General features: G+C 39.9%; 1 protein-coding gene and 1 pseudogene across 2 annotated transcripts; both read left to right on the forward strand.

Annotated features, from left to right (window-relative positions):
- Window positions 1-1,223: 1,223 nt before the first annotated feature.
- On the forward strand, window positions 1,224-2,761 carry LOC108300140 (annotated as a pseudogene). Its single transcript, XR_001823270.2, has one exon. The product of XR_001823270.2 is annotated as a 26S proteasome regulatory subunit 10B-like (transcript).
- Window positions 2,762-10,306: 7,545 nt separating this feature from the next.
- On the forward strand, window positions 10,307-15,719 carry LOC119470258 (small integral membrane protein 3-like). Its single transcript, XM_037736521.1, has 3 exons — window positions 10,307-10,369; window positions 10,687-10,763; window positions 15,512-15,719. The coding sequence occupies exons 1-3, from the start codon at window positions 10,307-10,309 to the stop codon at window positions 15,717-15,719; spliced, it is 348 nt and encodes a 115-aa protein (XP_037592449.1).
- Window positions 15,720-24,940: the final 9,221 nt, after the last annotated feature.

Genomic DNA, 24,940 nt, shown 5'->3' on the forward strand with positions numbered 1-24,940 from the left:
GGGCAGCCTCAGCCCATCCTACTATCAGCAGCATGGAAGGGGATCGAGAAGAGCCTTCCTCCTAAAGACAGTGACCCGCAGACAGGGCTCCAAACCACTGTTTCTTCCACCAAGGCCCCACTCTTCCCCAGCACAGTGGGCAACTGAACATCCTGGTTGTTCCGCTGGTGACAAACTTATCACAGAGCTTCTCTACAACTAAGCCAGAGAAGACAATGAGTTTTTTCTAGAACTTAGAGGATGCAGCTTGAGTGTATGTAATGTTTGGAGAAATGACATTCACCCCATCCACATCTTCAAAAAATTAAGTAGGGTTGCAGGGGAGGGTCCCTTCTAGCACCCCATCAGTGTCTCAACCTCTCCAATTCTCCCCCAGTGACCCAGCCCCCAGTTCTATCTCTCTGCTATTATTATTATTATTATTATTATTATTATTATTATTTTTAGACAGAGTTTCACTCTGTCAACAGGCTGGTGCACTGGTGCGATTTTGGTTCACTGCAACCTCCGCCTCCTAGGTTCAAGCAATTCTTGTGCCTCAGCACAAGAATTAATTAAAAAATTAACCACACCTGGCTAATTTTTTGTATTTTTAGTAGAGACAGAGTTTCACCATGTTGGCCAGTCTGGTCTTCAACTCCTGACCTCAGGTGATCCGCCTGCCTCAGCCTTCCAAGGTGCTGAGATTACAGGCGTGAGCCACGTGCCTGGCCCATTCTTTAAATCTGTCTTCTGTGAAGATCAAGACATTTCAAACTTAAATGGGAATGATATCTTTGTTCTCTGACTTCCCCTTGGGAACTGGAGACCTATCTTCAGCTGGCCAAATTTGGGATGCAACACTAGGGGAAGGGAGGGTATGCAAGGGTCCACAGGATAAAAGGAGACTATGCTTTTTAAGAATCGGTTAATATTTCACCCTTCTTACATACTGCATTGATTATCTATCTATCAGATGAGTTAGTTGCACAGACCAGAATTGCAACTGAAAAAATTCTTAAGAACATGACTGAAAATTGAAAATTGGGGTGGGATGGGGACAAGGGGTGAGAAATTACTTAATGGATATAATTTACACTATTCAGGTGATGGCTACACTAAAAACCGAGACTTCACTACAACACAATGTATCCATGTAAAAAAGCTGCACTTATGCCCACTAAATCTATCATTGAAAGAAAGAAGCAGCTTCTCCTCGTGGTAGACCCCAGAGGTAAGGTGCTTCAGGACTACCGGAAGAAGCTGCTTGAGCACAGGGAGATCGACAGCTGTCTTAAGGAGTTCGACAGCCATCTTAAGGAGTTAAGGAAACAATTAAAAGAACTTACAAGCAGTGTGAAAAGTCTGAAAATGATCTGAAGGTCCTACCAAGTGTTGGGCAGATTGTGGGTGAAGCCCTTCAACAGTTAACTTAAGAAAAATTCATTGTTAAAGCCACAAATGGACCACGAAATGTTGTGGGTTGTTGTCAACAGCTTGACAAAAGTAAGTTGAAGCCAGGAATAAGAGTTGCTTTGGATATGACAACACTAACTCTCATGAGATATTTGCTAAGAGAGGTGGATCCACTGATTTATATGTCTCATGAGGACCCTGGGAATGTTTCTTATTCTGAGATTGGAGGGCTAGCGAAACAGATCCGGGAATTAAGAGAGGTAATATAATTACCTCTTACAAACCCAGAGTTATATCAGCATGTAGGAATAATACCTCCAAAAGGCTGTTTGTTTACAGACGACCAGGTACAGTGAAAACACTCTTGGCACAAGCCAATGCTAGCCAGCTGGACTGCAATTTCTTAAAGGCTGTTATCTCGTTTTATTGTAGACAAGCACATTGGTGAAAGAGCTCGTTTGATCAGAGAAATGTTTAATTATGCCAGGGACCGTCAACCATGAATCATTTTTATAGACGAAATGGATACTATTGGTGGTCGTTTGTTTTCTGAGGGTACTTCAGCTGACAGAGAGTGTCACAGAACTTTAATGGAGTTACTGAATCAAATGGATGGATTTGATACTCTGCATAGAGTTAAAATGGTCGTGGCTACAAACAGACCAAATATACTAGATCCTGCTTCCTGATCGAGGAATATTAGATAGAAAAATACATATTGATTTGCCAAATGAACAAGCAAGATTAGACCTACGGAAGACCCATGCAGGTCCCATTACAAAGCATGGTGAAATAGATTATGAAGCAATTGTGAAGCTTTCAGATAGCTTTAATGGAGCAGACCTGAGAAGTGTTTGTACTGAGGTAGGTATGTTCACAATTTGTGCTGATCATGATTTTGCAGTACAGGAAAACTTCATGAAAGCAGTCAGGAAAGTGGCTGATTCTAAGAAACTAGAGACTAAGTTGGACTGCAAACCTGTATAATTTACTGTAAGATTTTTGATGGCTGCATGACAGATGTTGGCTTAATGTAAAAACAGAGTTAAAGAAAATTATGTATTGGCAATGATGTCATTAAAAGTATATGAATAAAAATATGCATGAGTAACATCATAAAAATTAGTAATACAACTTTTTAAGATTGATACAGAGGAAATTTGTATGTTTGTTAATGTTGCATTTATTGCAGCAAGTTACAAAGGAAGAGTGTGTTGAAGCTTTTCATATTTGCTGTGTGAGCATTTTGTAAAACATTGAAAGTGGTTTGAGATAGTAGTAAAAGACAGCATTTCTTATGACTTATTTTGTACATTTGTTTTCCTCATCTAAAAAGTTGAATAAAATCTGTTTAATTTAATTATCCAAAAAGAAAAGGAAGCATGCTTACATTTGGCTTTTATAGCTCCATAGGTAAAATCTTGTAATATGAAACAATGGAGAAAGAAACATGTTCTAATAACATGTTCTCAAGGTTGCTTACAAAGATTTTCTCTGTCAAATACTTCTATTCCTGAAAGAAAACAGCTTATGGACAGGCGCATCGGCTCACTCCTGTAATCCCAGCACTTTGGGAGACCAGCGTGGATGGATCATGAAGTCAGGTGATCAAGACCATCCTGGCCAACATGGTGAAACCTTGGCTCTACTAAAATACAAAAAATTAGCCAGAAGTGGTGTTGTGCGCCTGTAGTCCCAGCTACTCAGGAGGCTGAAGCAGGGGAATTGTTTGAACCTGGGAGACGGAGGTTGCAGTGAGCTGAGATCATACCACTGCACTCCAGCCTGGCAACAGAGCAAGACTCTATCTATAAAAAAATAAAATAAAAAAGAAAGAAAGAAAAGAAATCAGCTTATGATGCATCTTAAAGAAAGCATGCTTACATTTGCCTTTTATTGCTGGACATCTCATCTTGTACAATAGGTACCAATGAAGAAAGAAACATGCTCTGATACAAGCTTGTCCAACCCACGGGTGGAGCGTGCAGTCCAGGACAGCTCTGAATGCAGCCCAATGCAAATATGTAAGCTTTCTTAAAACATTATGAGATGTTTTTGTGTGATTTTTAATTCTTTTTTAGCTCGTCAGCTATCAGCAGTGTTTGTGTATTTTATTTGTGGCCCAAGACGATTCTTTTTCCTCCATTGTGTCAGGGAAGCCAAAAGATTGTCACTCATGCAACATATTCTTAAGAATTCCTTATAAAATTGTTGCTCTGCCAAACACTCCCATACACTAAAATAAAACAGCTTACAATGCATTTTTAAAAAATTAAAAATTGAAAAATTAGGCCCACACTTGAGATTCCTCATGAGTTAAATAATCTTTCTTTTCTGTGTGTGTGTGTGTGTGTGTGTGTGTGTGTGTGTGTGTGTGTGTGTGTGTGTTTTGAGACAGAGTCTCTGTAGCCCAGGCTATAGTGCAGTGACACCATCTATGCTCACTGCAACCTTCGCCTCCTGGGTTCAAGTGATTCTCATGCTTCAGCCTCTCAAGTTGCTGGGACTATGAGTGCACACCACCACACCTGGTTAATTTTCTTTGTTGTTGTATATTTTGTAGAGACAGTTTTACCATGTTGGCCAGGCTGGTCTTGAACTCCTGCCCTCAAGTGATCCACCTTCCTTACCCTCCCAAAGTGCTGGGATTATAGGTGTGAGCCACCGAGCCCCACCAGGTTAAATAATCTTTCTTTGTGTGACTTAGGAAATTAAACACCAATTGCCACTGGGGGAAAAAAAAGTGTTCCAAAAGTCAAAGTGTATTTATATGCATTGTGTAGATGATTCTGTTAATATGGATCCTGATACAAGTCTGATTTGTGAATTTATAAATGCATGTGCTTATGACTTACATATCTGTGGTATTAAGAGTTTTGGAACTTTGTTTCTATCACTTGCTTATATTTCCAGGAATATATAATCCCTTTGCTTTCTAGTGAATTAAGCAAATTTCCCTAACCTGAACTAATTCAACCTAATTTTCTCTCCTGGAAGTAATTGGCCTATCTTCTACAGATGGTTTTTTCTTTTCTTTTCTTTTCTTTTCTTTTTTTTTTTTTTTTTTTTTTTTTTTTTTTGTTTTTTTTTTTTTTTTTTTTTTTTTTTTTTTTTTTTTTTAATAATAGAGATGAGGTCTCACTATGTTGCCCAGACTGTTCTTGAACTCCTGGGCTCAAGCAATCCTCTTGCTCCAGCCTCCCAAAGTGCTGGGATTACAGGCCTAAGCCACTGCACCTGGCCCAGATTTTTCAGTGATAAGAAAAAAGTCTCTTTTTTTATGTGTGCTTTTTCACAATGATCCTGTTCCATTTTGGAAGCAGACCTCCAATATACAGTAGCTGCTGCCACACAACCACCAAAACAGCTTTCTAAGAAACTACAGTTCTTTACTGGTTCCATCTATTTCCCCAAGTTTTAAATGGTAGGTTATAGTGCTCCAGGATTTAGTCTTCTGATCTCATTTTTACCTATTTCTCTAGGTGATCTCATTTTGCCCCAAGACTTGAAAGACCTCAGATGTATAACTCCAACCCTCACCTCTTTCCTGAACACTTCACACTCATATCTAGTTGCCTATTTGATATCCTTATTTGGACATAATCTTAAAGTTAAAATATATAAAATAGAACCCCTGATTCCCTACCTTCACACACACACACACACACACACACACACACACACACACACACAAACCTGTGCCTCCCACAGTATATCTCATCTAAATAAAAGGTAACTCTGTTCATCCAGTGTGTCCGATTTCTCAGGCTAAAAACCATGGAGTTATCATTGGCTCTTCTCTTTCTCAAAGCCAGCCTATATCCAGGATCCAACCACGTTTTGCCCTTACCTCCACCATCACCTTGATCCAGGCCACCATCATCTCTCACCTGGATTATTACAACAGCTGTCTAAATGGCCTCCCTGCCTCCACCATGCCTCTTCTACAATCTAGTCACCTCAAAGCAGTCTGAGTAAGTTCTTAAAATGTTAAGTCATCAGGGCAGTTCTTTGTTTATAATGCTATAATGGCTTCCTGTTTCACACAGAATAAAACCCAAAGTCCTGGCTATAATTTATAAGACCATACATCATCTGTCTCTCTTTGATTTTGATGTTCTTGCCTTATCTCTTACCTCATCTCCCCCAATCACCTCTGTTCTCACTTTGATCCAAGTACACTGGCGTAACCTCTAACACGGCAAGTAGCTTCTCCAAGACCTTTGCTTTTGCTGTTCTCTGCCTGTGCCATTCTTCCCTGAGATGACCTCTGCTTCATTCAAGCTTCTGCCCAAAGATCATCTTATTAGGAATATCCCTAACCATCGTATTTGAAAAAAGCAAGTCCACTGCCCAGTCTTCCTTTATTCCCTTTCCCCAGTTTCATTTTTCTGCATATCCCTTGCCGCCTGACATATATATTTTTGTATTCATCAATTGTCTTTTCATACTTCTCAATACACTCTAAGAAAACAGGGACTTGAGGTGTTTTATTTTACCCTATCCACAGCAACTAGAATAGAGACTGGTACAAGTATTATAAAGTATTTGTTGAATAAATAAATGAATGGATTTAAGAGACCTCAAAACATTGTGTTCCCCATGGGCTGGCCACATGGTTGCTGGCTATCACCAGAGGACATTCCGCTGGAATTGCCTTACTTCAGCCAAAAGAACTAGTGATTTCTGGGCATCATGATTAGAATTGAAAATGCATCTCGAAACATTATCCTACCCTGATACCCAATCCTGGGGTGCCTCACCTGGACTAATACATGCCACTTTACCTCTTAGGTCTCAAGAAAGGTCCAAGAAAAGCAAGTAAAAAAATCCAGAAAATGGAGAGGCCTGCCAGAATAAAGAGCAGGACATTTCAGTTTGGTATGACAGAAAATGAAGAATATGATCAAACTCCAGAAAATCAAAATGCTGTGATCAAGTCCAAGGTGAAGTTGTACACCAAATCCAGGATCAAAAAAAAAAAAAAAAAAAATGGAGAAGAATGCTTTAAAACTTGAAAGGTTGTGTGGAGGATGGAAAATGCATGGCCTATGAGATAGGCACAATTGAGTCTCAACGCAAGATCTGGCTGCATGCATGGCCTTGGGCAAGCTACCAAACCACCATGAACTGATACCTATATGTAAAATTACAATAATCGTACCCGCATCACAAGTCTGTTATGAAGACAGTGCACATACAAAGCACACAGCAAATGTTTTTTCTCTTTTTGTGATGAGAAAAATATTGGGATAAATAAAAGGATGTTCTCAAGCAGAAGGCAAGCTTAGGAAGGTTTTGTTATAAGATGGGTAAAGAATCAGGTGAATTAATAGAGGTAGAAAATATACATTATATTTTTTCTGCATTTTACAATCTTCAGACTATTTTCACTGACTTCATCTCCTTTGACCTTCACAAACTATCTTATGAGGTAAGAATGGTAAGTATAATGAAACCCATTTTACAGATGAGGAAACTGAGGATGGGGATTTTTTAAAGTCCCCTTAAAACAAGTTCCATGATCTTCTCACCAATCCAGAGGGCCTCTTCATAGAATTCAAGTCACTTCTCTGAAAAGCTTAGTCACTTAGGAGAGAGCCTCTGTGGGATATTAACAAAGATGTCTGAGCAGTTAGTCTATAAGTAGAGTCAAGAACCACCAAGCTGTTTCTCAACACACCTCTTAAACCTGTTATGAAAAGATTCAACTCGATGAGCCCTGGGTCTGACTCTCTGGAGTCAGTCTCTCAGTCCGCTGCTTGCTTTCCTTAACTGGGCATGAATGCAGTCCATCAGTGAGGCATGCCCATGGTGATTTTCTCTCTGCCTCTGGTTTTGAAAAGCATCTAGTTATGCATTCCCGAGGGTGGAGGGCAGACTGGGGAAGCCTGGGTCTTCAGTCACAGTAATGCCGGTTACCAGAAACAGCTAAACCAAATTTATAACATATGTTTCCATAGCCTCAAATATCCACCATTTGTCCCATGACCTTCTCTCTTTAAACAAATGCCAAACAAGGAGATTCAATTATTCAGTCAGTCTAAAATGAATCAGTTTATGCTGAAACCCAGTGCTGAGTTTATATAATTTTATACTATGGGTCACACTGAAAGCTTTATGCAAGCTTGTAGCTGCAGCCAAGAAACATTCCTACCTTTCTTTGCTGTTAAATTATTATCTAGGTAGAATTAATCCTCAAAGGAGAAAGCTAATTACATCACACCAGTTTTTGAAATGAAAAACAACAGAGAAATAGCATTCATTCATTCATTCATTCAATAAATATTTATTGTGTTCTTTTGAAGTGGCAGGCAGCATACAAGGTATTAGAAATAAAAAATGGAAAAGAAATAGTCCTTGGTCTCAGGAGTTCAGGGCTTTGTGTACAGATAGATACCGAACAGTCTTGAGTCATTTAAAACACAATGTGATAATACTATGATGGAAAGAATTACAAGGTGCAGTGGGAATCCAGGCTGCATAATTCCTAAGTGTTGCTAGGAGAAATCACTCCAGCAATTAGGATGACCAACTCATCCCAATTTGCCTGGGACTTGCCCTATTTTACCACTGTTGCTCCCATGCCTGAGAAGTATCTCAGCAAACCAGGATAGTTGGTCATCCTATCTGCAATACTAAACCAAAGAAAAAAAAAGTTATGTTTCTGTCTGCAAAAAGATCAAGTTCATTCCCAGAGGCACATGGGATCAGAATGACTTCATTAGAATGAGAATTCAGTAGTTGATGGAAAAACCGATCTTTCACGGCTCTGCCAGACACAAAGGAGGAATCAGCCTGATGTGTTAAGAGAGAAATTTTACGTGGTTTCCCTGCCTTTGCCTACAGTCTTGGGATAGCTATTTAACCTCTATGAGATTTTGTCTGTTTATTTGTAAAACTATGCTAAATATTGTATTAGTCAGGATAAGTCAGATTATGCTGCTGAATCTTATTGGCTATAAAAATAAGTTTATTGGCATTACAGTTCAGCTGGGGTGTGCTGCTCATCTCACTCACAGACAGAGCAGCCACTATCTCAAACACTGTCTGTCCCTAGGGCAGAGGGAAAGAGAATCATTCTTCGTGCCTCAGGTAATGGTTTCCTCTTCATCCACCAGCAATCCCTAAACCAACACCACATGGTCGTAGGCTTTTTTGTTGCAGCAGCATAACTTGGCCTATTCTGACTGATGGGGATACCTAAAGTGCAGATGTGAGACCAAGAGGAAGTAAGAGTGAAAACTGTTTGGCACCCCTTTAAGGGGTGATGTGAATGTTTGAAAACACAACTCGTGAACACTTACCTGTCATCTAAGATTATTCATATAAAAACTACCTTGTTTAGGCTGGTTGAGATGGCTCATGCCTGTAATCCTAGCACTTAGGGAGGCTAAGGTGGATGGATTGCTTGAGGCCAGGAGTTTGAGACCAACGTGGTGAAACCTCATCTCTACTAATAATACAAAAATTAGCTGGGCACAGTGGTGGGTGCCCTGTGATTCCAGCTACTCAGGAGGCTGAGGAAGGAGAATCCTTTGAAACTGGGAGGCGGGGGGTTGCAGTGAGCCAAGATTACACCACTGCACTCCAGCCTGGGCAAGAGTGGGGGACTCTGTCTCAAAAACAAAACCCAAAAAAACTACTTTGTTTAAAAACCAAGTTAGTGTTGAGGTTAGGGTTAAGCTGTTAAGGAGTCAGATTCCTGGTTTGACCTTTCTACAGACTAGTTAAGTTTTTCTCAAAGAATCACTTTTTCCACTGCTAAAGGCTTCAACCTTGGTCCCACCCAGTTATTCTTAAGACAAGTAATGAGCAGCTGATCCCAGGGCCAGAAAATGCAGTGGGCAAAGTGATGCCCTTTCCTGCTACCAAAAAAATAACCCCATGCTGCACCATTCTCATGTTTTTTAAATGGACTTTTAAAAGCCACTGGATCATTTGGAACATATTTCCATGAGTTTTATAACATTTTAACTCTTTTCTCCTCCATTTCATCATGAGCTTCGAGCTAAAGATAGTCATAAACAAACTCTGTGGTCTGTCTCTCAAAAAGGAAACATATGCAAATTCCAATTATCATCACTTTTTTCTGAGAATAGAAGAACTCTGCTTCCTATAGTGTAATGTTCATTTGCAAATTGCCTTTTGACAGGCGAAAATGGCACATTTGAACTAATGGCCTCTCCTTTTTAGAAACCGTTCAAAAGGAGTGGATCGATAGATGTAACATCTGATTACAGAGTGAGTAACAAGAAGGGGATTTCACCAGGGATCATTGAGCAAGAGTCTCAACATGGCCGAACTTTTTTTACAACTAAAGTCATCCATTAAACTCTGATGAACATGTGCATAACACATTTCCTGTGTAATTGAGACATCAAAAATTTCTGTCCTTTTAGTTAAGTGAAATGAAATGTTTCTCTTAGCTCTGATGAATAAATAGGTTCTTTTTAAAAAAATCCATAAAAGTTTAATTCTGTTTAGGTGATTCCCATTATGAACTTGCTTGAAAATGAGTTGTCTGTCCAACAGTGTGAGTTTTATAGTGAATGATTTCTCCTCTGATCAACACACCAATTATTTAGCTCTGTTCTTACATATTAAAGCACATTCTCTAGAGTTCAATTTTGGTTAGTTTCACTCCTGATGACATTGGGAACGAAATTTCAGCAGAATCTCATGAGGATTCATGGACAGGAAATTGTCCAACAATAAAACTCCAGGGAGGCAGTAAGAGACCAACTTGCATCTGAAGTTGAAGATGTCAGATGATGGGAGCCTAGAAATGAGCATAGAGGAAGGGACTCCTGGGAATAGCAGAAGAGTCTCCCAGGCAGCACTCAGCTTGGGAAATAATTACCTTTTCCTACCACAATCCTTAGTGGGCTATTAAGTCCCACCTTTGATCATGGGCAGAGGGCCTTCACAGACTTCAGGCAGCGGGGATTCTAGAGGAGATGTTTTACAGATGGTATCCTCAGAACTCACTCCAATTATAAGGGACTACAGAACCACATTGCCTGCACTGCACAAAACAGAAACAGAAACAGAAAACGAATTTCCCAACCCAGGAGCCTAAGATCCCTAAGGTTCCATCAAAAGGTTTAGAGGAATCAGAAACTATACTTAAGATTCTCCCCAAAATCTCATTCACCTGTCGGCTTTGACTTGTTTGAAGGAGTGTGGGGGTTAAAAAAAATCAAAGGTGACAATTCACACCAAAATACAAATAACAGCACACAAAAAACCCACAGCTGTGTTCAAATGGGAACACCAATACTGTTTTAGGAGGAAGGAGGACGGAGGCAACAAGCCAACGTCTGCTTGCCTGCTATCTGGTACATCACCAAGGTGACAGCAGCTGGGTACAGATCAACTTCTCTCTTGCCAGCCACAAAGCTGCATACTGTGCCTAGCCTGAGCTGGTCAGAACACATTCATGTGTGCTGTAATACACACTAAACACTAAAACAAATGTGCACACATCTCCAAGAGACCCATGCAAAGAAAAGACATTCCCAAAGAGAGATCGGTCCCAAGAGCTCAACAATTTCAGATTTTTCCAAAACATACCCTGCTACCTTCCAAATTGCCAGCTGCTTTTAAAATTTTTGCTGCAAAAGGGAAATCGTGACAAGAATTCTTAGGGTGGTGGAGGAAAAAAAGCTACTTTTCCCAGTCATTAGTACAATGTGCCTTATTAATTAGGTATCTTTATATAAATTAGAAAAAGTACTTTACTTGCATGTTCCCATAAAATGAATTCTGAGTATAGCAGCATCATGTTAGATTTGTTCAGATATAAATTTTTACAGCTATATAAAAGAGCCTATGTATACTTTTTCTGCTATCTTTACACATGATTTTTTCATTGGAAAAATAAAGATTGGCCAGGCGCAATGGCTCACGCCTGTAATCCCAGCACTTTGGGAGGCTAAGTGGATCAGGAAGTCAGGAGTTCGAGAGCAGCCTGACTAACATGGTGAAACCCCGTCTCTACTAAAAATACCAAAAAAAATTAGCTGGACATGGTGGCGCACACCTGTAATCCCAGCTACTCAGGAGGCTGAGGCAGGAGAATCACTTGAACCTGGGAGGCGGAGGTTGCAGGGAGCCGAGATCATGCCTCTGCACGCCAGTCTGGGTGACAGAGCAAGACTCCATCTCAGAAAAAAAAGAAGACGAAAAAGAAAGATTACATGTGATTTGTATGTAACTGATTATTATGCCAATAATTTTGGTCTTTAACATACTTCTTATTCATTAGGAGCAGATGGGGGTACTCAAGATCTCATATTAGGACTTTCTGTCCTGAATTTTCATTGAGCAAAACCTGGAAAATGTGAAAGCATATTTAGATTTTATATATTCTCTGAAATGTGATTTCCCAAGAATCTTAAATTTGACCCTCTTGCAATAATTTTGAATGAGAACTCCCAACTCACTTCAGAGAATATTTTTCACAGATATCTTGAGGCCTTCGTTAGAAAGTTATTTTCCCCCTGTTGGTACATTTGGTTACCTCATTTTGCTCTTTGTTTCAGATTCTGAAAGCTCACAAGGATGTCTTATGGAATCATTTGCTGAGTCATTTCCTCAAATCATATTCCATTATATCAGTTAACATATAGTTTTAAATGTACATATTACAAATATCTGTAACCAAATCATCTGAAGGCTTCATGCATTTTTAAAGAAGTTTGTCCATTTTTAATTAAAGTTACTAGTAATGCTTTACTAAGCAGTGCAATGAACTTTTTATTTTCAATCCTTGTGCCCAATTTTGGAGTTTAGAGGGTTGTTGGTAATAAATGTATGATGTATATTTTATAAAACTGTATTCCCTTAGTTGTTGATTCCTTCAGTAAGTGTTTCTCAAAGGCCTATGATATATGAGGTACCCTGCTAGGTCCTGGAATTAATCAGCAAATGAGACAGCCATACTGCCTGACCAAACACGAAGCTCACATCTGGAATTATACAACTACTTTCAAAATCAAGTATTTCATTAAAGTGTGGTAAGCAGTGCAAGAGAGAAATATAAGATATTAGAAGGGCATATACCCAGGGCATAACCTGATCTGAAATTCAAGGAAGGCTGCTCTGAGGATGTGTTGTAGAAGTTGAGAGCCACAGAAGGATGAGTTAAAGCTAACGAGGCAAAAAAGTGAAGAACATTACAGACCTACAGAACAAGAAATGCAAAGGCCCTCAGGTGAAAAGGAGAATGGCACTCTCAAGGAAAGAAAGCCAGGTGCTGGAACACAGGTGATGAGATGGTGAAGAAAGGAGAAGACCGAGAAGGTTGCCAAAGTTTGGGAGCTTAAGCTGGGAGAGAGGAAATGGTTGGCTATTAAATTTGCAGATAATTTAAGTTGTATGATTTGTCACCAAATAACAAATCCAACTATACAAAATACTATAAAGACTCTATAAAGGGCTCCTTTTGCCACCTACCCTTTGCTCCAATCTCATTTTAGAGGTAAGCACTATGAACAGCTTCTGCAAGGAGCTTTTTTTTTTTTTTTTTTGAGACAAAGTCTCGCTCTGTCACCAGGTGGGAGCTGGGAGCTTCTAATGGCCATCAATGAAAAAGGAATCAGGGCCAGGCAAGTGGCTCATGCCTGTAATCCCATCACTGCAGGAGGCTGAGGCAGGTGGATCACCTGAGGTTAGGAGTTTGAGAACAGCCTAGCCAACATAGTGGAACCCCATCTCTACTAAAAATACAAAAAAAATAGCTGGGCTTGGTGGTGGGTGCCTGTAATCTCAGCTACTTGGGAGGCTGAAGCAGGAGAATCTCTTTAGCCCAGGAGGCGGAGGATTCAGTGAGCTGAGATCACGCATTGCAACTCCAGCCTAGGCAACAAGAGCAAAACTCTGTCACAGAAAAAAAAAAAAAAAAAAAAAAAAAAAAAAAAAAAAAAGAAAAAAGAAAAAGGAATCAAACACATGCAGGCTACCAGCCCAGGATAGCTATGAATAATTTTGCCATAACCTGGGACCACTCTCGGAAGAAAATATATCATCTTATGAAGCTGAAGCTTCAAACTTGCCCCACATGCAGCTCTGTGGGAACTGTAAGTTAAGAAATTATCATAAAAACCTTCACAGAGAAACTTTACTGAAAGATATTAAGATCTAAATAAATAGAGGGATGTACCATGTTCAAGGACTGAAAGATTCAATATTATAAAGTTGTTAGGTCTCCCTAAATTGATCTATATATCCAGTGAAATTTCAATTCAGAATCCCAGCAGCTTTTTTAAATATGGAAATTAACAAGCCAAAATCTAAAATTATGTGGAAGAGAAAAAAGCCAGAAATAGCCAAAACACTCTTGAAGAACAAGATGAGAAAACTTATCCTATCAGATATCAAGACTTAACATTAAGACAGGATGGCATTGGCAGAAGGAGAGCAAATTGCCTAATGGAACAGAAGGGAGAGTCCAGAAATAGATTTGTGGATATATGATCAAAATGACACTACCTTAGCTGGGCAAGGTAGCATGTGCACCTGTAGTCCCAGCCACTGGGGAGGCTGAGATGGGAGGATCGCTTGAACCCAAGAGTTCGAGGCTGCAGTGAGCTATGATTGCATCACTGTACTCTAACCTGGGACAGAACTAGGCCCTGTCTCTAAAAAAAAAAAAAAAATTGTGTATGTGGCGGGGGGGGGGGATCTTGATAAATTTGACTTTATTAAAATTTGGAATTTCTGTATGTCAAAAGATACCATTGAGAGGCTGTGCATAGTGGCTCACGCCTGTAATCCCAGCTCTTTGGGAGGCTGAGGTGCGCAGATTGCTTGAGTTCAGGAGTTCAGGACCAGCCTGGCCAACATGGTGAAACCCCATCTCTACTAAAAATACAAAAATTAGCTGGGTGAGGTGGTGCATGGCTATAGTTCCAGCTACTCGCCAGCTGAGGCAGGAGAATCGCTTGAACCTGGGAGGTGGAGGCTGCAGTGAGCCAAGATCACCCCACTGCACTCCAGCCTGGGCAACAGAGTGAGACTTCATCTCAAAAAAAAAAAAAGATATTATTAAGATGGTAAAAAGGCAAACCACAAACTGGGAGAAGATATTTATAATACCTGTATCAGACAAAGAATTCATATCCAGAATACATAAATGACTCCTATAAATTAAAGAAAAAACCAGATAACCCAATTTGTTAAAAATGGACAAAAGACTTGAACAGACATTTCACAAGACAGGATACCCAAATGCCCAAATGCATTTGAAAAAGTGCTGCTCAATGACAACAGGGAAATGCAAAATAAAATCACAATGGAATAACACCACACACCCAATAGAATTGCTTAAATTAATACTATTGACAATATCAAGTGTTGTCAATATTAGGATATGGAACAACCAGAACTTTCATCTCTGCCTCCATGAACAGTTCTATTCTCAGACATATATCCAAAAGAAATACATATGCACATACATCAATAGACATGTACAAAGCTAGCAAGATGATTAGTAATACCCTAAAATTGAGAATGACCCGAATTTACAACGGTAATAGAAAGGATAAATACAGTAATAAAAATAAAAGTGCAGTCACATACATAACATGACTTAATCTCACAAACATAATGTTTAGGAAAAGATGCCAGAAACAAACAAACAAACAAACACTGCATTTATTTATTTATTTATTATTTTGAGACGGAGTCTTGCTCTGTCACCAGGCTGGAGTGCAGTGGGCGATCTCCGCCCACCGGGTTCAAGCTATTCTCCTGCCTCAGCCTCCCAAGTAGCTGGGACTACAGGTGTGCACCACCATGCCCAGCTAATTTTTGTGTTTTTATTAGAGATAGGGTTTCACCATGTTGGCCAGATGGTCTCAATCTCTTGACCTTGTGATCTGCCCACCTCTGCCTCCCAAAGTGCTGGGATTACAGGGATGAGCCACTGCACCCAGCCCACATTGAATTTACATACGATTTATATAAAGTTCAAAAGAAGGTAACGGTGTTAAAAACCAGTTAAGGGGACTTGGATGAGTCCATGGGGTCCTGGGAACCTTGAGAAGTGCAGAGCCATCCCTGCCCCAGAACTTTCCACAGATGCTTTGTGATCTGCAATCCAGGCGTGAAGCAACGTGGATGCAGCCAGCCAAGGCCCCATGGAAGTTGTGCTTCTCAAGCACACCCTGGATGTCTGGGTCACTGTCTTCAGCATCCTGGCCATCGTCATCATGACGTCCTCGTTGCTATGCCCAGGCACTGCAGTCATCATCTATCTCATGCAGACCCATCGGGTCTTCAGTGGGGCTGTCCACCAGCCTCCCAAGAGGGCCAGGTGAGGGATGAGGACAGGAGTCCCTTCCCCTAGGCTCTTCCCTGTTCTCAGAAAAGCAGAGGGAAGGACTGTGGAGTGTGGACCTGAGTTCTGGTTTTGATTCTGCTGCTGGCCAGCTGTGTGAATTTGGTGGAGGAACCTAACTCCAGGTTCCCTGTCTTTCAAATGAAGATGATCCCTGCCCTTCCTAACTCATCCCTTCCTATCTCATAGAGTTGTGAGAACCACACGACTTCCTGGAAGTGAAAGCTGTTTGTGAACAGTAAAGCTTCCACAGATATACAGGTGTTATGCTGGGTGCTGAGAAGCTTTGAAGAACCAGGGAATCTAATTGCTGATGATGCCTTCAAGGTGGTGAGGGAGACACTGGGAGCAGAACAGACTTTGCCAGTGCCTCTCAGGTCAAACCAAGCAAAGGGCACCCTGTCATGAATCCAAGGGGCCAGCAGCACATTGACTCAAAGTTATTTTCTTTTTTTTTTTTTTTTTTGAGACAGAGTCTTGCACTGTTGCCCAGCCTGGAGTACAGTGGCGAAATCTCAGCTCACGGCAACCTCTGCCTCCTGGGTTAAAGGGATTCTCCTGCCTCAGCCTCCCGAGTAGCTGGGATTACAGGCACACACCGCCATGCCTGGCTAATTTTTGTATTTTTAGTAGAGACAGCGTTTCGCCATGTTGGCCAGGATGGTCTCTTGTGATCTGCCCGCCTCAGCCTCCCAAATTGCTGGAATTACAGGCATGATCCATGGCGTCTGGCCAAAGTTATTTTCTTTAAAGTGCTACTCCTTCACATTTTCTTAGTTGGAAGGGAACTGAGTATAGCTGGTGATAGCTGGCGGGAGAGAGGTAGGAGGGAGAAAGGGGTGGGGGCATAGGGAGACCTTTCCAGAACCTTATCTGTGGAATCTCTGTACCTATATAATCTGGAAGTGGGCTTTGCCATCTTTGGGCAATGTCAAGAGAGTTGGGGTGATGGGCATCTTTTCACACTGGAGTCTCTGTCTCTACTAGCTTTGACACTCAAGCAGTGCTGGAAAATGCAGGGTGACTGAGTTTCCTGCCCAGCTTTCAGAATCTCCAGTCCCCATCCCCTTATGCGCCCCACCCTAGAGGAGCCTTTTCCCTCTGCCCAGCTCCTGTTATAATTAGCTCCATGTGTACCCCCTTCATTCCCTCCCACCAGCACTGCAGCCAATATAAGGTACTTATATTTTAAGAGATATTCCCAGGATTTTGGAATCAACCCAAAACAATGATGGGTATTTTAGATGCTATGATTATTATTTGTATGGAGCTATTTCTGGACACTCAAGCTTTTTGATACCAAAATCAGGAACATCCTGGGTTTTATTAAGTTATGTAAGAAGATAGCACAGCTATCAGGATTTTATTTTGTGAAAACAACGCTTTTACTTTGATCTAATTTCATTGATGTACACAACTAATTTACAATAAAGTGTTAGAATGTGCTAAACAAATTAACTTTAAGGAGAGGGAGGGGTAGTTATTAGGAAGAGGCACAAGGGGGAATTTCTAGGGTGCAAGTAATGTGCTATTTCTTGACTAGGATAGCAGTACACTTACTGTAGGCTTTTCTACGTATGCTATAGTACAACTAAAGGATAATAGATAAAGAAGGGAAAAAAGACAAGAAAGAAAGAGAGATGGACCAGCAAAACACCAGGAAAAAACAAAATCAAAACACCTCTGTTGTGAGATATTTGCAACTCAGAACACACATGACTCTAAAAAACATGAAATGAAAAACCAATACTCTCTAATCTCCCAATAAAATTATAATCACCCACAGAAACAAATCCTCAACTGGGATTGCATTAAATGCACAGATCATCTTAAAGATAATTGGAATCTTTACTACAATAGATAACTTATTAAGTATTTACTATGTGCCTGGAACTGGGCTGAATGTTCTAAACAGATCATTTTCTTTAATTCTCATACTTGACACACGAGTTAACTAATAATATTACTCTCATTTTACAAACAAGGAAGCTAGACCTTAGAGAAGTAAAGCCACTTCCCTGAGATGATTGAGGAAGGAATGAGTAGAAATGGCATTCAAACTCAAGCTTTAGGATCATAGCTGCCACGTTAAACTTTCTGTGCAGAAACAGGGAGTATATTTTCACGGACTCGGGTGTTCTTTTTTCCATCTTTCCACAGCGTTTTAGAACTTTTTTTTTAATGTGGATTTACATATTTTTATTGTTTCTGATATTTTATCATTTTTGATGCTATTATGAATAAGACCTTTTTTCCTTTACATTTTCTAATTGGTTACTGGTGGTGATTAGGAGACCTACTGATTTTTAAACATCTTATATCTGACTACTTTCTTCTTTGTTTTTCAGTTAATTCTCTCAGATATTCCAGGTAGTCAAGGTGACGTATGTAAATAATGACAGCTTCCTCTGTTTCTTTCCCTCCGACTACCTCATTTGCCAATATTTATGCATTTTATGGCATGGGGAAAGGATCATAATGTACTGCCGGGTGGGGAGGGACCTTTAATACATTCCAGGCAAGGGAACACCATGTTTAAGCACGAGGTTATGAAGCAGCTTGACAGATTCCAGAAACTGGGAGTAGTTTGACAGGACTGTAAAGTAGGGCACAAATGAGGGAAGCAGAAGAAGGTAACTTGAAAGAGAAGACAGTGGATCTTGACGGATGACAAGCCATGAAGACTTCAAGCAGAGATGTAGCATGATAAGATTTACATTTAAGAAAACATGCCAGTGTCAGCAGTGCAGAGGACTGACTGAAGAAGGTGGTGCTGAAGAAAGGGAGAAAGGTTAGGAGGCTGCAGTAATGAGACAAACAAGTGACAAGCCATCCATGGAGTAACCGAGAAAGGGCATGGATCTGGGAGGAAGGAATTCCTACTCATTCAACCTCTGTCTAGTTGTGATTTTTTTTTTTTTTTTTTTTTGAGAAGGAGTCTTGTTCTGTCCCCCAGGCTGCAGTGCAGTGGTCCCATCTCAGCTCACTGCAACCTCCACCTCCCATGCTCAAGTGATTCTCCTGCCTCAGCCTCCCAAGTAGCTGGAACTACAGGTGTGCACAACCATGCCTGGCTAATTTTTTATATTTTAGTAGAGACAGTGTTTCACCAAGTTGGCCAGGTTGATCTTGAACTTCTGACCTCAAGTGATTCACCTGTCTCAATCTCCAAAAGTGTTAGGATTACAGACATGAGCCACCACGCCCGGCCCTGCTTATGATTTTGAACCAGTTATATAATGCCCCCAAGCTTCAATTTTTGTAATCTGTAAAATTAAAATAATAGCACCAACCAGCATGACTATGAAGCTTAAGTAGGATAATTTGTGTGCAGTGCACTCAAAATTAGTAGTTCTTTACTACTGAGCCTGACATTGATGGTGAGAATGAAATTGAGATCACAGATTTTAGGAAGGCAAAATCATCAAAGTGACATGCCAGAGTTAGCACTTCCTCTTCTGACTTATGAGGGAAGGTGAATCTTGACGTCACCCCCTTTCATCCACACGTGAAATTTCACCTCTCCTGTGTTCTCTGCTTTCTCTTCTCCCTGCCCACATCTTCCCAACAAGCCCATCACTAAGACTGCTCTGGGTGTTGGGTCTGAATATAACACGGCTCATAAATTATTTTGACAACTCAATACAAAAAAACACAACCTGATTTTTTTAATGGCCCAAGGGCTTGAATAGATATGTTTCCAAAGAACATGCACAAATGGCCAATAAGCACATGGGAAGATGCTCATCATTAGTCACTCGGGAAATGTAAATTGAAACCACAATGAAGCACCACTTCACACCCGCAAGGACAGCTATCAAAAAAACAAAAAACAAAGTGTTGGGGAGGATATGGAGAAACTGAAACTCTCATACACTATGAGAAGGTAAAGTCATTTGGCCACTGCAGAAAATAGTTTGGTGTTACTCAGAACATTCAACATAGAATTACCATATGACTTAGCAATTTCCCTCCTAGGTATAGTATCAAAAGACTTAAAAACAGGTGTTCAAACAAGTACATGTACTGTATACCTATGTACACAGCAGCACTGTTCACAATAACTAATAGGGAGATACAGTTCAATTGTCTGCCAATTAATGAATAAACAAGATTTGGTGTATACATATAATGGAATATTATTCAGCCATAAAAAGGAATGAAGTGCTGATACATGCTACAACATGGATGAACCTCAGAAGCATTATGCTAAGTGAAAAAAGCAAGACACAAAAGGTTACCTATTGTATAATGCCATTTATATTAAGTATCCAGCAGAAGTAAGAACACAGTTTTGTAGATATGAAGCACAGAGGGAGAGGGGGATGGGAAACAACTACTTAATAGGTATGGGGCTCCCTTTTGGAGTGATGAATATGTTATGGAACTAAATAGAGGTGATGGTTGCACAGAATATGAATGCACTCAATGCCACTGAAATGTTCACTGTAAAATGATTAATTGTATATGATGTTACTTTTACCTAAATAACTTTTAAAAAATTATGATGAAAATCTTTTCACAGAAAGTGGATGCGATCAGCTGCTAGAGTTCAGATATACCTACCTCAAGCCACCAATGAATAGAAGGTAGTTTGCATTAAACCACTATAGTATCCACTCCAGTCAGAGTTTTTAATGTCCAGGTAGTCTGTTTTACTTAATAACACCAGTAACCCCAGTTAGGGGCAGTGCAATCTCTTGCTGATGTCAATACCTTAAACTAGTTGAAAATTGTACTGGAGCCCTTATTTTTCCTTCAATTATCTTGCCTTCCCACAGTCCCTCTGAAAGTCCTAGCCATAGCCTGACTCCAGGGGCCTTTTGGAGGCATGTTTTCACCCACAGAGTTGCTTAATTTTCCTTGATTGCAATGTCTCTTTGAAAGTTCTCACATACTATTATATGAAAATATTGTCTTTCCATGTCTTGACTGTAAGCTCCATGAGGTCAGGAACTGTGCTTCTTTTGATCACCAATTTACCTGGTACATAGTACAACAAAGAAACAGGTGTTTAGCTCTCAACAGACCAGGGTTTCATTGTCTGCTATTTTAACTGCTTCTGAATGTGACAGCACTGGAACAAAACACTCAGATAGGTAAATTGTCTTTTAATTTTAACTTTGTAATTATCCTGTGTGTGTAGGAAAGAAGATTGACTAGAAACTAGCTAATGCTTCTCTTACATTGCCACTCTCCTCCCCAGACAAAATACCACCTTGACTCCTGTATCAACTCATTAAACACAGAATCCTTCTCAGTCTCTTCTACCTGCAGCTTTTCCACAGGGCTTCTTTATTACTACCTGAAAGGAAAAATTCTAGGATACTAATTCAATAGTTTAAAAAGTGTGGGCAGGTGTGGTGGCTCACACCTGTAATCTCAGCACTTTGGGAGGCCAAAGCGGGCAGGTCACTTGAGGTCAGGAGTTCAAGACCTGCCTGGGCAACCTGGCAAAACCCCATCTCTACTAAAAATACAAAAATTAGCTGGACATGGGCATGGTGGTGCACACCTCTAGTCCCAGTTATCAGGAGGCTGAGGTGGGACGATCGCCTGAGCCTGGGAGATGAAGGTTGCCGTGAGCTGTGATTGCACCACTGCACTCCAGCCTGAGCGACAAAGCCAGACTTTGTCTCAAAAAACATATGAAGGTGTGTTTAATCCTTTGTGTTTTCCTAATGCAACTAACTGAGCAATTTGAATTCTGAGTAGAAGGAAACACATGAAAATATTATTTCACTTTTTATTATTTACTTATTTAAACACTCTCATTTCACTTTTTTTCTTTTATTCAAGGTGACTCACTTTTGTGCAATCACTGACTTTCCAGGAAATGTCACTAGTACTGGAAGCTAAGATTGGACTATTTTACTGCTGTACATAAGCAAAGCCTTAATCTGGCTTTAAGGCTCAAAGAAAGATTCTACAGGTAATAATTACAGACAAATGGTGCCCAAAAGAAAAAGATGTTTTGACACTGCTAAGAATAAGTGTGCGTGGGTGCCTTCTCTGTATCAAGCACAATACAGAGAAAGAATACTGATTCATTAGTCAAAGAGTTTTGAGTGCGAATCCCAGCTCTGCCACTTACTATGTGAGCTTGAGAAAATTATTAAACGCCCCTGAACATCAGCTTATTAACTTTAAAAATGGAAATAACAGTTACCTCATAGGGTTGTTGTATGCATTAGCTATGTTAATATATTTAAAGACTGCCTGGTACATATTAGTCTCTCAATTAATGGTCATTATCTTCCTAACCAGGGCTTATCTTATTGAACTGAAATTGTATTGACTTCTTATTTACACACACACACACACACACACACACACACACACACACGAGAGAGAGAGAGAGAGAGAGAGAGAGAGGGAGAAAGAGAGACCAGCATCTCCTCACCTCATTTTCTGGCTTACTTAATAAAACTGTCAAAACAGAAAAGTAAGATAAACTGTATAATGTATAATAACTGTGCAAAAAGTTTCCACAAACTTTTAATATGTATGAATTCTATTAGGTCAGACAGGTCTGCATCGATTTTATCCATCTTTACCAAAGGTTGCCCAATTTTTGCTGCTGCTTTTCTTGTCACATCCATATTTTCCTATTATAAATATATTTCATGTTTCAATAACATACATTGGTCCCCACAAGAAACTAAACCAAATGTAATAATGAGGACTGAGGAATATATTTTTCCAGGACGGTCTGATTCCCAGGAGGCCCAGAAATTATTTTCATAACAAAATGAATTTCAATCAACTTGATAACTATTTAGAGAATGCCTACTATACTCAAGACACCAGAGGGATTCAAAGATAAATAAGATACAGTCTGTGCCCTCAAGCAGTTATAGTCCAGGAGAAACCTGACATGATCAATCATGTGCCAGATCTTACTATTCTAGCAAATCCACTCCATCCCAGTGTGGCCTGTTCAATGCATCTCCCAGAAATACTTCAGACAAAATACACTGAAACAAGTATAGGTAATTTTTTAATTCTTTAGACAGATAATCTTGCTCTAATAAGATAACAAAACAGGCCAGGAACAGTGGCTCACTATAATTGTAACACTTTGGGAGGCCAAGGCAGATGGATCAGCTGAGAGCAGCAGTTTTCGACCAAGCTGGGCAACAGCCATACCTCAAGTCCACAAAAAATTTTTAAAAATTAACCAGGCAAAAAAAAAAGGACGAAGAAAATTAACCAGGCATGGTGGCACATGCCTGTAGTCCCAGCTACCCAGGAGGCGAAGGTGGGAGGATCACTTGAGCCCAGGAATTCGAGATTGCAAGTGACCTATGATCAGGCCACTGCATTCCAGCCTGAGCAACAGAGTAAGACTCTGTTTCTTAACAAATAATAATAAAAAATAAATAATTTAAAAATAAAAGATAAAACACTTTCTGAATTGTCACTTATGAATGACACTGTTGTTTGAATTCACTAGGTAATTCCTCAATTATCCTTTTTATAAAGATGTCACTGTTATGTATGAGACCATAGCAGAGAAACTCTGGCAAGGTAATTTGAAAAATGAAGTATTTCCTATTTTGTACCAAACATGATGACATTTAAGCAACTCAAGGGAAATGTATTTTTACACTGTGCTAGATACTCTGTTAAGAATTTTTTTGTGGTACACTAGGTAAATTCCATGTAAAATTATTTTCCCTAAGAAATAAAATGTTCACAAAGATTCCCTTGTCTGTTTTTCTTTTTTAATCTCAAAAGGTAAATCCAAAATTTGACCTTATAAACAATACCAGCACACAGTGAGCTAAACACTTGCAAGTGAATGTTGTTCTCCAGAGCGCTAAGAACTCCAGGGTGAGAAGGAATGGTGCATCATTTCCTTTACATCACCTGGGAACTATTTATAGTCCAGCATTCTAATGAAAACCCCAGTGACCTCAAAAAGTTAATGTGCCTTTCAAAGTGTCTTATTTATATCCAGGGAATAACTCAGGATCACATCCAAGATGTATACATGTTTTTCTCTCTCTCCCTCTCTCTCTCAGCTCATGCCTTTATCTCATTCAATATGAAAGCAAGAAAGAGTTTCAGTCTATATTTCTTTTAGCTCTCAGTTCACACAGTTGATGATTGAAGACATTGCAGAAGACCAATGTTTTACTAGAAACATCTTTAGGAAAATGATGGAACAAATTTTGGAGATAATTACAATCTACCAAAAAAAATCACAGCACTTCTCTTCTTAAAACTTAATGAAATTGAATGGTTATATCAGAAAGAAAAAACAGTAAAATGAGAAATACAGTCTGAAATAATTCTAAATGTCAGTTATATATACTTACATTATTAAAATGATAATGTATTATTGACAAAAGTGTATATCGTAGTTGACATGGTTCTTTTCTTTTTAGGTGTCCACTTGGGCTTCATTCCCTTCCAGGAGATCCCCCTGACTCTGTTAGACTGGGTTAAATGCCCTTTTGTGTACTCCTTGTCTTAGCAATTCTTGCCGGGCAAGAATTCTGTAAGATAGGTATAGTTTTGTACTTTACAGAAAAGAAAACTGAGTCCAGAGAAACCAAGCAACATGTCCAGACAAGATTACGAAGCTGAATCAGCCACCAAACTGATCGAATGCTTCCAAACCCAATATTCTGGCTGCAGGTCCATTGAGTGAACTTGTTCTCCACTTTAACATTGCATCTACTAAACATTAAGAAAGTAGGAAGATAAGCAATTATCTGTTGACTCTGAGTAGTAAATGTGGAGCATTGGATTATGATAATAAGGTCTTGAGCATTAGTGTGTGCCAGGCACTCGGCTAAGTGTTTACGTGCACTCTTTCATTTCATTCTAACAGCATCCAGTGAAATAGAAATGATAATTATGGCCGGGCGCGGTGGCTCAAGCCTGTAATCCCAGCACTTTGGGAGGCCGAGGCGGGTGGATCACGAGGTCAAGAGATCGAGACCATCCTGGTCAACATGGTGAAACCCCATCTCTACTAAAAATACAAAAAATTAGCTGGGCATGGTGGTGCGTGCCTGTAATCCCAGCTACTCAGGAGGCTGAGGCAGGAGAATTGCCTGAACCCAGGAGGCAGAGGTTGTGGTGAGCCGAGATCACGCCATTGCACTCCAGCCTGGGTAACATGAGTGAAACTCCGTCTCAAAAAAAAAAAAAAAAATGATAATTATTCCCCTCCATTAATTTTTCAGT

Source organism: Cebus imitator, unplaced genomic scaffold (genome assembly GCF_001604975.1).
Source record: "Cebus imitator isolate Cc_AM_T3 unplaced genomic scaffold, Cebus_imitator-1.0 Scaffold25, whole genome shotgun sequence".
Classification (NCBI taxonomy): domain Eukaryota; kingdom Metazoa; phylum Chordata; class Mammalia; order Primates; family Cebidae; genus Cebus; species Cebus imitator.

What these genes read in the sequence shown, in the direction of transcription:
- LOC119470258 (XM_037736521.1), top strand. Translation starts at nt 10,307, where the DNA reads ATGGGCAGAGGGCCTTCACAGACTTCAGGCAGCGGGGATTCTAGAGGA. An exon ending in GAGGAGATGTTTTACAGATG is followed by an intron (nt 10,370 to 10,686) that starts GTATCCTCAGAA and finishes ATACTGTTTTAG; the next exon opens with GAGGAAGGAGGACGGAGGCA. An exon ending in ACCAAGGTGACAGCAGCTGG is followed by an intron (nt 10,764 to 15,511) that starts GTACAGATCAAC and finishes CCAGGCGTGAAG; the next exon opens with CAACGTGGATGCAGCCAGCC.